The 16,274-nt window shown below is 33.3% G+C and overlaps 1 protein-coding gene across 1 annotated transcript; it reads right to left on the bottom strand.

Moving 5' to 3' along the window:
* Positions 1 to 10,173: 10,173 nt before the first annotated feature.
* LOC104898602 (probable transcription factor KAN4) lies at positions 10,174 to 15,081 on the bottom strand. The gene is made up of 6 exons (XM_010685701.4): positions 13,971 to 15,081; positions 13,807 to 13,883; positions 13,494 to 13,554; positions 13,183 to 13,330; positions 10,567 to 10,645; positions 10,174 to 10,458 (listed from the first exon to the last, which is right to left on the bottom strand). The coding sequence occupies exons 1-6, from the start codon at positions 14,437 to 14,439 to the stop codon at positions 10,279 to 10,281; spliced, it is 1,014 nt and encodes a 337-aa protein (XP_010684003.1). The 5' UTR covers positions 14,440 to 15,081; the 3' UTR covers positions 10,174 to 10,278.
* Positions 15,082 to 16,274: the final 1,193 nt, after the last annotated feature.

The following is a 16,274-nucleotide window of genomic DNA, read 5'->3' as shown; positions in this document are numbered from 1 at the left end:
TCATTCTGACCACCCATTTCGAAGGAATAAGACTGCTTTTTGTAAGAATAGGGTTGAGAATGGCGTAGCTCCTCACATAATGTCTGGAGAGGAACTGTGGCAGTGCGTGAAAGACTTACCTAAAGCAACTGATGGTCCGAGGCGCTGAACCGATTGAAGAAGGAAAAAAAGGTTGGTTGAAACAGAATATTTTGTGGGAGCTTCCATATTGGAAAGATTTGATTATCCGTCACAACTTAGATGTCATGCATGTTGAGAAGAATTTTTTCGACCAACTCATTAACACTGTGATGGATGTGAAGGGTCAAACTTCAGACACCCTTAGTGCAAGAAAGGACATGGCACGTGTTTGCAAACGCGGGGAACTGGAGCTTGTTGATGATGGTGTGGGGAATTTGGCCAAGCCTAAAGCACCTTACACACTCGACAAGGCTCAGAAAAAGGTATTTTGTGAGTGGGTACGTGACTTGAAGTTTCCAGATGGCTTTGCATCGAACTTGAGTAGATGCGTGGATCTTAGTTTAGTAAATTGCAAGGATTGAAGAGTCATGACTGTCATGTATTCATGGAGAGGTTGTTGCCGGTTGGTCTAAAAGAATTGCTTCCTTTGCATGTTTGGAAGGCGATAACCGAAATAAGTCAATTCTTTCGAGACTTGTGTGCGTCCACAATCAAAGTCAGTGAGATGAAGCGCTTAGAGAACAACATCGCTGAGATCTTATGCAAGTTGGAAAAAAAATTTCCTCCATCATTTTTTAATTCAATGGAGCACTTGCCGGTTCACTTGCCTTATGAAGCAAAAGTTGGTGGCCCCGTCCAGTATAGGTGGATGTACCCTTTCGAAAGGTAACTTAATTTGTTTTAAGTGTCATACAATACTGAATTCATACATAAAGTGCTAATCCTCACCTTACTGACAGGTTGCTTAACCACTTAAAACGTAAAGTGGGAAACAAAGCACGTGTTGAAGGTTCAATATGCAATGCCTACGTAACTGAGGAGATAGCAAACTTCTGCTCCAACTACTTTCAGCCCGGGGTTGACACAAAATCAAGGGACTTAGGAAGAAATGTCAATCCTGATGTCGCTAGCACACATGGTCTTGGTGTCCCCAGTTGTTCAGGGAAGACTGCGGTCGACAGGAACAGATGGTCGTTTGCGATGGTTGCAAGACAAGGAGTACGATCGAGCACATCTTTACGTACTTGCAAACAGTGGCATCTTAAGTAATTATGAAAGGTAATTTCGTGAGAAGTTGTAGACCCATTGTGTTATATTCTACTTGTCCTTTGCCTAACGTGTGTGACATTACTTACTCAGAGGATTATATTGTCAATTCAAGACCGAACATTGCTAAGGATGATGTGTGGAGCAAATGCGAAGCCGAGTTCCCTAGTTGGTTCAAGACAAATGTGAGTTTCGTACATTATTTGTTATAACCATTGAGATTCTTCATGAACTAACTTAGTTCCTAAAATCAGGTCCTTGGTGCCATGACAAGTGACGATGTCACTCGAGCTCTTGCTATGGGTCCTTCCAGACAAGTGAGAACGTGGAATCAGTTCTTTGTGAATGGATATAACTTTCATACACAGGAATATGGCAAGAATAAGTCAACTATGAACTATGGTGTATGTGTACAAGCTGCTGATAGAGCTGATTACTTTGGCATTTTGGAGGAGGTTATTGAACTGGTGTACCATGGTAATTTGGCTGTTTATAAGACAATTTTGTTCAAGTGCAATTGGATGGACTCGGACAAGGGTATGAACATTCATGAACAGTACAAACTTGTGGAAGTCAATCACACCAAGAAATACCCAAAATATGACCCGTTTGTATTGTCGCGACATATTACACAACCTTAATCGTCGGCGGAAGCATGACTTAAGCCTGTGGGTTATGGCCCACAAATAAAATAATAGCCTAAAATTGAAAATTCACTATACAATTACTCATCGTAAAATAATACTTGTTTATCCATCATACAAAATATGATAAAACCTCATAGAATCATACATAATCTCCATAATGCAGTCTATCAGTGATCCACAACTGTTCTTCCATACCTAAAACATAAAACAAAACGTCGTGAGCCCAGGCTCAATAACATACTACTCTAACATCGTACATTCATTTCACATCATTTTATTTATAAACAGGGAGGAGAGAATAAGTAAAACATTTCACAAACATATCATATCATGTTACATTATCTTCTTTATCATGTTCATCATCATATATCTTTTACTTTGGTAACTTGGCTAGTACAACGGAAAGGACGTCTCCCCAGAACATAGTAACATCATAAACGGAAGGCAGCCACCCGAGGACAAAAGCCCTCACTAAACAAAAGGTGACGTTATTTGCCCAGAATACGCGGTGCCACCCGAGGACAATAGCCCTCACTAAACAGAAGGTGGTAACCGGCCGGAAGGTACGTGCATGACCCGGGATAACAGAATACTTGCCAAGAACCGTATTTCACTTAAATTTATCATGTTTCATTTCTTTTAAGCATATCATCATCATGAACAATTATATCATAACATCATTATTATAATCAGTTCATAGCATCGTATCATCATCACCATCATAAAACATTTCACTTCCCGCAATCCATATATAAAACATAATATTAATCATGATCATAGAACATACTTTGAAGGGGAATGCGGGTGTTAGCAGTAGACGTTACCTGAATTCCTGCTTACCAACCATGATAGGCGGGGGAGGCTTGTAATATCCTTTATCTTCTTTAATCTATTCAAGAATAGTTTTACTAAAGAACATTTCACTATTTAGCTTTTAAGCCTAAATATTAGTTAGCGCTTATTAAGGTCATAACGGTTATTATAACGTCGTAAAGGTCTCCTTAAAGGTCATTATTTCTTAATCGTTAATAACTTTTTTAATTAAGGTGATTCTTTAACCCCTAACTAGGTGAAATAACTCGTTCAGTTACACTTTTAGAATTATCGGAACATTGAAGTTATATTACTACATATTATGTAACCTTTCCAAAACATAACATTATTCTAGTTCATAGTTAATAACTAATTATCCTCCATTAATAAATTAATTAAGTTTAAAGTTATAATAGATCCATTAACAGTATTTTAATATTATTTAGTCATTTAAAACTAACAAGTCAAGTAACTAATTATTATAAGTGAACTTAAGGATTAGTGAAATACTCATAATTTAAACGCAATTATAAACAACAAACTTAATGAATTATATTTAATTAGTTTTAGTTAACTCAAGCGACTTAGTCATTAGGAATTATAGCCCAGACATAGTTTTAGTAAATAAGTTAAGTGGTTTAATGAAACTAACTAAATCATTCCACTAAAGCTGAAAATATTAAAGCAACAAGATTAACTTAAATTACTTAACTAAGTAAATCAGATTATAAGCCCAACATTATACTTAACTTAATAATTAAACTAACATATCTTAATAAAATACTAAATCAGCTTTAGTTCAGCACTAATAGCCCAACAATTAACTAGGTGGCTCAATTAACATTACAAAAATCAGAATTAAGCCCAAAAATCATACATGCAACACTTAGATTAAGTTGGTTTGACTAATGTAACCAGATTTCAGGCCCAACTTAGATCAATTAGTAAAAGGTAGTAATTAGGCTTGCCTTATAACATTTAAAACCAAATTTTTAGAGGGAAGGATAAAATGAGAGAGGGTGTAGTGCCTCTGCTCTCTTGGAGCAGGGACGAACAATACCGGAAAGGAGCTCCGGCGAACTCCGACGAGCGAAAGCACGGGAGGTTGGCGGCAGAAACCGCCTAGCTTCGGCGTCGACCTTCGAAACTCCGGCAGAAAGCAACAGCAGCGCGCGAAGAGGAGCGAGCGAAGGGAAGAGGAGAGAGAGAGAGAGCTGCGACGACGTCGCTGGTGGAGCAGCAGCTCAGCAGAACAAAAGGGGAAGGGGTCGCGTCGCAGAGGAGTTGCAGTGGTGCTGCACATCTGGGCGGCGCTCCGGTTGTGCGACGCACCAAGCAGGTGGTGCACCGGTGTTTGTGGGTTGGTGCCGTGAAGAAAGAGCAGTGAGAGAAGGATACTGGTTTTTTTTTGTGTTGTTGAACTTGTGATTTCCGAGGCTTAGTGCATGAATTCTTATAGTTGAATTTTATCAGACAAGAAAGGAGGTGGAAAGATGATGAGTGGTGGTTCAATTAAGGAAGATTAATGTAGGGGACAAGGAGGTAGGTGGTGGGTGTTGACCGTGGGTTTGGGGAAAGCTGAACAACAGTTCCCTTCATTCCTATTTCTTTCTTATTTTCTTTGAATGTAAAAATGTCAAACTTTGCTATTTTCGAGAGTTTTAACTTTGACTTTTATCTAAAATATTGAAGTCATAAACTATATTGTAAATAAAATCATTTATCATAATAAATATCATTTTTGTATAACTAAAGTGATGTAAATATACTTATTTTAGAAAATAACCTTCTCCAGAATAATTTCGAAAAATTTTAGGACGTAATTATGCTAATAAACATAATTAGTAATTAATAAAACGAGTTTAAGGTTTGGGGTATTACAACTGTATTGAGGAAAGTTTTGCAGAAACAAACAAGCAACTATTTCATTGGATCCTAGAGAGAAGGCAGAGTTTCTCTCTCTAGGCCATTTTTTACGGTGAATTATATGCATGGTTCTCACTTCCCGACAATTTAAATTAAAGTTGCATAAAAATCGGCTATTTTTTCTTGATTTTGTGGACTAAGTGAGGTAGCTGAACCTGTAACATACCCTTCATCTGGTGTATTATCCTAATATTATTAGGCCAGCTGCAGTTTTAAATGAAGCCAAAGCCTTTGAGTTCGCGTTAAAATTTCTTTATAGTTATATGTTGGTCGCACTTCCTGTCTAAATCCTCGGAACATAGAAAAGATCCCCATTAAGAATTGACCAAGCAACTGTGCTAGAGGTAGATAATTTGAAAGATTTAGTTTGTACTTATATATGGTGATGATGTACGATTTTAGGGGGATTTTAAAACCATACATTCAAAAGTGTCTTCCACGAAAAAGTGTTAAAACCATAGATTCAAAATCTAGGAAATTCGAATATTCAACTTTAAGGGGCAATTTTTTGGTTGGATTTTGTGTTTCTATTATGTTTTGAGGAGAACATAATATTGACTTAGAGATAGGGAAAGAAGTTGACATTAATATGAAAATTAAAAAAGACAAAAATGAGTTGTGATGTTCGAAGAGAAAACTTCACTATTTATAATAAAAATGTTATGTTTATCTTGCATATTTACGTTAATTAGGTAATTAGTACCTAAAATTATGGTTGATTAACAATTAGAATAAATATTGATTGATTGATAACTTAATTTTATTACCATGTTAATAATTTTTTAAGAATTTCATATACTATCAATTTAAATTAATTGATTGATTAAAAATTACCATAACGGAGGCAATAATTAAGATTGATTGATAATTTAAATTACTTGCCATGTTTTATTGGTTAGTAAAATTTTTTGAACATAACCAATATGGCAATTAAATATTTCGGCCAAACGTATAATAATTTGAGATTTGAATTACGTAATTGTAACCATAATTAACGTCAATCACATTAATATATAAATGGGATATGCTTGATTACCAGAAATCTCATATGATATCATGATATTAATTGCCTAATTTAAAAAATCAATCAACATAAACCACGATATCTTTTGCATTTTTCATAATTTTCGGCCAAAATATTCTGTATTGCCACGTGGACACTTTATTTGAGAGTTTTACTTTGTAAAGCTCTAGAATTGCTCGGTAATTGTGAGCTTGCTACATGTAATTTAGGATTTTATTTTAGATAATAGTATACTCCCTCCGTTTCCTAAAGATATTCCTTGTTACTGTTCCTACATATACCAAGAAGGATCCATTTGTGTGGGGTGTGGGGTGGGTAAATTAGGAGAGAGAAAGGGGTTAGAATAAATAAACAAATAAAAAGGGGTTAAAGTAGGAGAGAGAAAGGGAGTAAAATTGAATTAATAATATAATGGTGGATCATATGATAGGGACATGAGAGGGTAAAAAGGGAAAAAATAATTTTAAATAAGAAATAAAGTAAAAGAGGGAAGATCTTTTGGAAACGCACTTAAATGGAAAGAGGAAAAATCTTTAGGAAACGGAGGGAGTAGATTTTAGTGAAGTCATCAATTAAATAATATGACCACCAGAGATCATCTTCCATAAGAAATCGAAGTCATGAATAATTCTTTAATATTTTATTAATCAAAATTTGGAGTCGGAAAACTTAGCTTATAGTACATTTTGAATTTTTCAAGATATACAATAGGTAAGCTATTGTCTAAAATCTTTGAATAAAGACCCTGATAATGAGAACATTTTTTTAGAGTACTCGTTATTTGCATTGACAATTCGTTGATGATATGCTCATTATTCATGTCGTGGATTATTGATTCTTAATTTTGTGAATGAAAAATTATTAATTAATTTGGGGGATTATTGAACAGTATTAATTGATATAATAATTCTTCTCATATTAGTCCTAGGTAAAGGTTAAATTTTGTTTTCTAAGGGCCTAAATTGTCATTATTTTCACTCTTCTACCACCTTTCCATCCTCATGACCAATTAAAGAATGACACGCCAACATGCTCTTCTTATTTGTCTGGTAAATTTGTCAATTTTCAATTGACACACAAAATAAAAACAATTTCTTCAGACTATATATAATTAATATATAAATGGGATATGCTTATTTTCGAAAATCTCATATGATATCATAATATTAATTGTTACTCGAAATTATGTGATTCTACATTAGTTTGTAAACTAAATTAATTTTTACGTTGATTTTGTGGCTTTAATTGGTAGATTAACTTAAAAAGTAAAGTAAAAGATTGGAAAGAAATCAATCAAAATTCGAGATCATCTCTTTTTTTTTTTTATAACAATTATTGGCATGTAATAATAGTAAAAAACTGTAAATTTCTTAGCTTCCTAATATGTCGTTTACACTATTTCATACAAATTAACTATGACCATAATATCTTTCCAAAAAAATAAAACTATGACCGTAATATATTATATATATGTATATATATAAAGAATGATATAGAGGAAACTAATGAAACTAATGACAAATTGTGTTACAATCACGACAAAAACAAGATGACAAATAATGTTAAACATTGTTACAAAAAACTCTAATGCAATCCCATGCAAAAATGTTAATCAACCACGTGAGATATGATACACTATTTCATTCACGCAAGCCATAAATAACGAATCGATGTTCCCATTTGATGTTGCGACGAATTCACCTTCTACAGAAAATTGGATGTTGTTGCAAACCGTGAATGATGCTTGACATAATTCTTTTTCTCAAATGATGTATGACAACGTGTTAAGGGTTTATGAATTTTGATTTCGTAGTCAATGCAAATATGATTAGGGTGTTTATAGTGCAAAATAAAGGTTGTTTTTTACTCGATTTTTTTTAAGAAAAAATTAATAAAATATTATTAAATAAAGAATTTCCATATTAAAGCTTGATTGAATCAATTCCTAAAATCACGTCATTCAAATTAGGAATGATTTTGATTTAGGTGATCAACTTGCACATGATTGGAGATTATAATTGCTTGTTTTCATATGGAGTGAATCTCCAAAATTTTCGGCCAAATTTAAACATAATTGGAGATTATAAAAACGACATTGCCTTTTTTATTCCACAATTTACCCAATCATCAATAATTACCTCAAATCACCTCTAATTAAGTCAATAATATTTCCGAAATTTTATAATTTTTGTACGTGGACAGCCTAGATGAGCGTTTTACACTCCTCATGCTCTAAAATTGCTCGATGATTGTGAGCTTGACACGTAGGATTTTATCATTTTGCTTTAGATGATGATATTGATTCAATACATTAGTTAGTGTTGTTCTATAATTAGTTAAGATTAATTGAGCATTATTTTGGTTTCTAATACAAACGAAGAAACAACTTTTTTACAAATCTAAAATGTTAAATACAAAAGACAACCTGAAAAAATAACTTAAAACAACATAGCATTTGGAGTAATTATTGTATCAATTTATGTTTGGTTCTTGGAATTATTTTTTTAGTCTTCTCAAAATGACTTTTCTTTCTTGCACTTCCTCTCTTTGTTTTTGAACCATATGGGTGTAAAATAACCAATGTAGTTGTACTTGATGAGCACCGTTCTTCTACGATTGCTTTTGTAGTTAAGACTTTGTTTGTAATTGCAGTAGTATTTTAGTAGACTTCTTGGAGTGCCTTTCTTGCATCTTCATTATCTTGACTTTTGAGAATGAGATTGTAGAACTAATTTTCTCACGGTTTCATATCGCCATGGGGTTACATTGATTTATCTTTTCATTTTTCTTTTTCACATTTTCCTCTTTACATATCTAATCCACCTTTTGCACATATACTTATGTAGTATTTTTGTGATTGAACGCATGTGCATGATTCTCAATGCATAAAAATACAACAATCCGAGCAGCATAACTATTACAAATAAATTAATAACTAATAACATTTAGGTATTAGTTATGTTTTTCAAATAAAAAGTTAAACTTTCAAATACAAAAGTTAAGTTTTCGGTACCAAAAGTGATCTGATATGTTTCTTCAATATTTTTGCAAGTGCAAGTTATCATTTAACAATGGACAGTGTATATTCCCTTTGTGATGAATATGTGTCAAACTCTTCTTTCACTTCAAACATGATAAACATCTTATCAGGTGAAAACACAAAGTAAGTGTTTGTGGACATTGGCATTGCAAACTCGTACTCAAATATTTTACTTACATCCAAATTAAACATCCAATGCAAGTTGTATGCATAGAATGGAGGATGAAAACAATACAGGTTTTAGGACGTCTCGATGGATTAGAGAAGAAAGAGAGAATGTGTTTATGTGTGATACTGAAGTTAGGGTCAATAAAATGCGCTATAATCTGAAATATATTATATAACTAATATACTCCAGCACTTAACTAATATACTCCAATGCTTAACTAATTCATCCAGAAGCAATTTAAGGCTAAAATAACTAATAGGTGCAAGCGCTTAACTAATTCTACTGCTGATTTGATGCACGTGTGTGATGTCAGCATGACATCAGCGGTCTCACGTTAACACTAACGTGAGACCATCTCTCCAAAAATGGACTCTCATTCTAAATATATGCAATTAAATTAAGGAATATTTTTCTAATAATCTTTCATTTATCCATTACCAAAAAACTGATTAGATTATGCAAAAAAATAAAAACATAAATTGAGGATCAATATCTTGGTAACTATGTACCAGCCAACAATTAGTATTAATTTGTGGCCTGGCTTATGGTCCCTTCGTAGCCCAAATAATGTTTTTGGCATTAGTGTTGAGAGTGTAATCCACATGTGTCCCACATTGGAAGAATTGAAAATATATGACTAATATATAAGCTAATGGGTTACTCCACCTATCACCATATGGTTTTAGGATGGAACCCCATTGGACTTGTGTGTGGTCATACTCTTCTCTTGTGTGGGCTTGTGCCGAGCCCACTGAGATTTGTCATGGTATCAGAGCTGACGATCCCGGCCTAGGGTATGTGGCCCATTGAATGCAAGATGGAAGGTTTGATCTGTTTGGAGCACGTTGCCCAACAGAATTGTGTCCCAAGTAGGGGCGCCCCAAGTAGGGGCTTGTTGACCTCATGTTGGAAGCCCAAGTAGGGCCAACGAGGTGTATGTGACCTATCCAATTGCAAGTTTAAAGGTGGCACACATGTGAGGGGGGAGTGTTGAGAGTGTAATCCACATGTGTCCCACATTGGAAGAATTGAAAATATATGACTAATATATAAGCTAATGGGTTACTCCACCTATCACCATATGGTTTTAGGATGGAACCCCATTGGACTTGTGTGTGGTCATACTCTTCTCTTGTGTGGGCTTGTGCCGATCCCACTGAGATTTGTCAATTAGTGGTTTAATCTCCTATTTTCTATCTTCTCCAACAAATCAACATCTTCACACTCATAACAAGATTTAGTCGACATTTAATTTAAAATACTCGACTCTTTAAGGTTTTGAAAAATACTTCGGTTTTGTTTCTTGTAAAGGATAGAATGGAACAGGTTTTGTGAGCAAAATTATATTGTTCATTGACGAATCACCTAAATGTTAAATAAAACAACTAATAATAACTAGATATAAATCTAGCCATTTCATGCATAAAAACTCTCAACACTTCAGAAGAGTCATTTCATGAGGAGAGTCGGCATAATCAATTTGTCGACTTGGCCGTCCTAAGGTGAACTCTAAATTTAGCAAACTATCAGCTGATGAAAAGCAGCCAATAACTAATCCGAGTCTCTCTTGTTCCATGTTAGATGAGTTCATTACACCATCACGACCATTCGCCTAATAAAACAGATACAAAAAACATTGTATAAGAATGAAGTGTCAGGCATAGCAATACCACAATTCTTTTGCATTTGTGACATTGGTAAATATGAATAGGATATGTACCTTGACATTGAAAGAATGAGAACAAAAGTGGTTCAAGTTTGTTCCCTCATTTGCATCTAAGGATGATAAGCATGAGCCTCTGCAAAGGGGTTCCATTTCATACATTAGTGACACCATATAGTGTATTAATTAACCATAAACAAGTTATTAGGCTCGGGTTATGTCCCGAGTAAGAAAATTTTCACTTATTAATATAATAATTTATGATAATAACACTAAATACAACTTAGTTTAGTGGTTAAGACTTTAGTATATGTAATTGAGGTCTCGAGATCAAACCATATACTACGCATCTTCTAAAATTTTTTTTTTTATTGTACATGGATTACATGAACTAAAACTCCCTAGGGAGAGCGCCACATGGCACCGTTTTTTGTTTATGCACGCCTTTTAATATATTTATACTAGCCTTCTTTGCACGTGATGTGTGCATCGATTATTTAGGCGATTATTATTAAATTTCATCTAAATGTAATTTTAAAGAATGTAATTTATTATTATTAGTTCTAATTAAGTATCATGTGGTGTAATACAAAATATAAAAAAATACTTGATGAATAAGCTGTTTTCTTGGTATTTTTATTACTTGTTAATGGATGTTGGTATTGTTATTGCATTTCAAAGTTTAGGTAAAATCAAAATTTTATATCTTTGGTTTTGTAATTGATTTGAAAACTGCTTTAGTTAAGTTAATTTAATTTGTTCTTCAATCATAAACTTTTTTTTCACTTATTGCGGGTTATTTTTGTTCTATGTATTGTGCTATAATCATAAATAAGTTATTTAGTTTGTAATTTTCAGACTTATTTTGAAAGTTAAATCAATTAAAGTTCAGAAATTTAATTTATTTTTATTTTCAAAATTATAAACAAGTCCACGGGTCGGATATGGGGCGAGTCTGGGTCTGCGATCATTGAAACCTAGACCCTGACTCGACCCATGAGTTGTCGGGTCCATTAGCTCCAAAAAAAAAGTAAACCTAAACCTGTAAAAATTGGTTAGGTCCAATCAGATCTAATTTGGATTCTGGATCCACCATCATCCCTAGCAATCATATACATCACTATTATTTTAAAAACTCCTTATGTTTTAGTTTTAGATTAAAATTGCAATAAATTTGCCTCTCAATCTTTCTTTATAATTTTTAAAAAAACTTATCACTAATAAAAATGTTGCATATAGAGACTGATCGTACATCTATCACCCCTTTTTTGTTGACATTATTAGGAGGCTACTAAGTAGCATTATGGGTAGTAAGTACTTCATAGGATACCTCCCGGCAGTCCCGCAAAATCAAGTCAACAGAGAACATTAAAGACAAGACAAACGAACTAGTTAAAAGTTGCAAGATATAAACATCCACTTGTTTGAAAATTGATAAACATTGCAGCAGAATATATAAGAAGACAGATAAATTAAACAAAGCCTTTATTATAAAAGCCTACAAATTAAAATAAAGAATGTAAAAATTTACTGCTATGACTACTATAACGTTACATCGAGATTCGTGCTAAACTACTACATGACTTTTTTGATCTTTTAGGGATCTGGACATTCAACAATCTGACGGATGGGATTAAAGAAAGAGGACAGTATTCTAATTATTGTGTAGAAGAACAAAAAAACAAAAAAGAACAAACACTTTTCACCTTAAAATTGTAGATCCCTTTTCTCCTCCAAAATTTATGTGTGAAAACTTTATTGAAAGAAGTAATAAAACTATTTCCTTTTCTTGTGTTTTTTTCACAAGTGCAATTAATCTATTATATCAACACCTTTAACAAAGAGAGACACAATATGTTGGACCCAAAAACAATCACCACCACCAAGACAATTCTTGTGTATGCACATTGTGTATGTCTATTATGTCTCTATGTGTTTGCATTCTTATAGTGTTTCCACTTTTGGTGGGTTTTACTCTTGAAATTAAAGAAAGCAAGAAAATGGCACCAAACGAAAATATTCAACCCTCACATCAAAGAAAAAGAGATAATTAAAAATAAACACCAAGAGCATTATGCATCATATGTTATGTGAGAAGCTAGCAGGACCGTAGTTGCGGGTGTGCAACGAGCCCCTCTGTACAGGGCCCTTGGTCATAAATATTTTGATTTTATCTGAAAGGGCCCAATTTGAAAAATATCATGCTTTGTATAAACGGCAAACGCTCCACATCTTCGTCTTCGGACTCCATATTTCACGTTATTTCCTATCATCTTGCTCAATCTCTTTTACCAAAAATTCAACCTTTTATATCTTTAACTTTAGTATTGTTATTAATACTTTTTTCATAATTATCAATAATAAAGTCAGTCAATCAATCAGTATTGATTCTCCCTATTCTCTATGAAAAAGTATAGTCTTTTTCTATCAATAAGGGGAAAAAAGTGTCCAATTTCCATTATAGAACAGGGCCCGTAAATATTCAAGACGGCCTTGGAAGGTAGTCCAATAAGAGTAAAAGTCTGGTCATGACAAAAGGGATTTATTGAACAATGTTTAAGACAGGGTCAATATAAAGCTATGATTGTAGACCAAATAATTTGCAAAAGAATAGAGATATACTAAGATTAAATAAATAAATAAGAATAAATTTAAAAAAAAATAGTTACTTACAAATTTGTTTTTCCTAATGATGTTGGTGGAAAATAAGAAGGGTTGGAATCAGCTTTTTCACAAGAGAAGCCTCTATCTATTATGACTTCTTGATCAATCATCCCTGACCTTTGGGTTGAGCCCATATTGTGTTCTTCTAATGCTAGACCTGCAATAATTTGAACCCATTTATTTTTTGCTACTCTAATTTAATTTGTCAGAAAACAAAAACAACAAGGTAATAATAACACTAGTGTATTTGCAGAAAGATATGAAGTATATATGATAAAAGGAATAATAGAATGCGTACTGAGAACAAACTCCAAATCTACCTGATGATGAAAATGTGGATGCTGATGCTGCTTTGTCAGTGCTCTTCACTGTTCTATACATCTACATGTAAATAAACACCAACAAACAATACAACAAATTAGCTACAAAAACAAGAAAAAAAAATGAATAAGGGTCCACATTGTCAAGATTATTCTTTCTACACTTGATGCCTCTTTTGTTTTCATCTCTTTGTTCTCTCCCTTCCCACTCAAATATGATGAAATTAGTGTGGTGGAAATGCAAGATAATTAATTAAAACAAGTGAATATATATATCATAATATTCATAAAAATATTAATTACTATTGCCCACCTGCAAGTGACTCTTCACATGTGCTAGGGTTAGATCCTTGACATTCATCAACTCAAGCACAGATTTTGGTGTTGCTCCTGTAAAAAATTTCATTGTCATAACTAAAAATAATTATTGGGTTAAATTTTTGTTTTTTTTTTATAGTAAAATTGATTTAGTCTTACTTTCATGGCCTCCAAGTAACTGAACAGCATGAACAAAATGAGCATGAAGAGTAGAAGTCCATCTCATTCTAGGAGCTCTAACACTCCTCTTAACACCACTCATAGTCGTGGACCTCGAGTTTCTCTTAAAATCATGGCCGTAGATTTGAGGCTGGTGATCATTAAACTGGTGGATGTTGTAATGGGGATGATTGTATGAATTACTGTTACTACAACTACTAAATGGTCCTCTAACTAGTGGTACGTTAGAGCCAATGATTCCGTTATTACAATGAACCATGTAATCAAACCCTAAGCTCAACACAGGCTCCTCACTATGGTAACTCACATCACTGCCTGCACTACTGCCTGACTCTGCGGTGGTGGAGCTCCGATCACTGTAAAAGCTGACAGGCTTTCTCATGAGCTCCTTAGTATCAAAATGATTTGAAGAAATTGAAGGTGGGCTAATTTGCAGGGAAAGATCCATGTTTAAATTGGATATGAAGTTGAGGAGAGAGAAGAAGAAGAAGGTGAAAAAGAGTGATGGTATAACTTGGTATGATTAGATCATGAGTGCCTTATGATTTGCATGGGTCTTTACAAACTCTGAGTAAAAAGAAAAAGAAAAGAGTAGGGTTTTTTTTTTATTTAGCTTTTTGTATTTTATAATAATAATAAACTATCTTTTTCTCTAGGGTTATTGATGAAATAAATTTTTACAGAGAAGAGAAATTGCAGAGAGTGTATTGGGATGATGGTTTGAAGAAAAAGAAGGAAGAAGAGGAAAGTAGGTGTATTTAAGGATGCAGAGAAATCAGAGAACTTTAGCTGATGAATAATAGTGGGAATGAGTATGACAAGGGAGGTTTGCAGTTGCAGGGGGGATATAATGGAGGGTAGGTTTTACTTATTTTCTTTTTGGAAATTTCTGAAGAGGAATGGGTTGGAATTCGAGAAAACAAAAGGAGTACTGTTCAATGGAATATTTTGGAAGGAATTGCAATTTAATTCATTGGGAGTTATAGTAGTAGAAAGTAGTACTTCTCGCTTTCACCCTTATCCCTTTCGTTGCTCCCCTCATGCCTCTCTCTAAGTGTACCCACTTTGGACCATTTTGTGTTTTCCCTTTCCCATTTGTGTAATTATTTTTCGATATTTTCTCATATATGTAAGTCATGCTAGATATTACTTTTAATACAATACTTTATCTAATACGAAATTATTCTGATCTTGTTATTTTGAATTTAATTTCAATTCACTTCAGTTACTTGAATTTAGTTAAGTGTTGTTTAGCTCAAACGAAAAGTGTCTTACTTATTATGTTTTTTGTGCATTTTTTAACATATTTTTAATTGCTCATATATGTTAGCTTTATATTTATGTTCTCTTTTTTCACATTATGTTTGAACTATTTTTCATCAAGTGATTGAGATATGATAACTTAAGGGTATGATATTGCTATGTTTTGATAATATGTATCAATAAGTTGTTTATGTGTTTAAGCCAGTTAAAAATGAATTTCAGGGTGAATATTGTATGCTTAGTTTTCGTTGATGTGATTTGAAAGTGTCTTGGTGAGGTAAAAAATTTTAAGTGATTGTAAGGAGCTTGTTGATCTATAAAGCTAGGTTTGTTTGGTATAAAGTCAATATGATGTTTTGTTATCTGAGGAAAGCATTTCACGTATTGATGTTTATATCTTTTTTATATCAAACTTATGTACTAGACTTGTGTATATATTTTGTTTTAAGTATGAATTTAGTACAATGTGTTGATAGTTATGTTATTCTATTAGGAACGGTACAAGGGGGTGAATTATATTTTTGGGGACAATAAGTAATTGTTGCGGAATTTAAACAAATGCAAAGGCACAAAGCAAGGACATGAGAGATTTTATGAAGAAAACCGTCCTAAATAAGAAGCAAAAATAATCTCGAACCCGGATGATTTTAAACACAACTCATCAACCAATAATAGGACAACCCCTAAGTACAACAATGCCTAAAACAATCCTCATTGTTGCTTATTCTTTCTTGACTTGACTCAAAATGCTCTCTTAAGATTCACTCAAAGCTTGCTCAAATACAGAATTTCACTCACAATCCCATCCCTAAATCAATTATAAATTCTCGAATTAACTCTAAGAGAAACTAACAACAAACTTAGTAACAATGATGCTTATAAGAACTCTCTATGGCAGTCACACAATAGAATATATAATGGCCTCAAATATGTTCGATCAGTGTTAACTCAAATGATGATTGAAAACTGACTCGTTATAGATACATATAACTTAAAGCGTTACGAATGCATATATCTAAA

This window comes from Beta vulgaris, chromosome 1 (genome assembly GCF_026745355.1).
Source record: "Beta vulgaris subsp. vulgaris cultivar EL10 chromosome 1, EL10.2, whole genome shotgun sequence".
In the NCBI taxonomy this organism is placed as follows: domain Eukaryota; kingdom Viridiplantae; phylum Streptophyta; class Magnoliopsida; order Caryophyllales; family Amaranthaceae; genus Beta; species Beta vulgaris.
The sequence above is the reverse complement of the archived record's forward strand: the minus strand, read 5'-3'. Positions and strand labels throughout refer to the sequence as shown.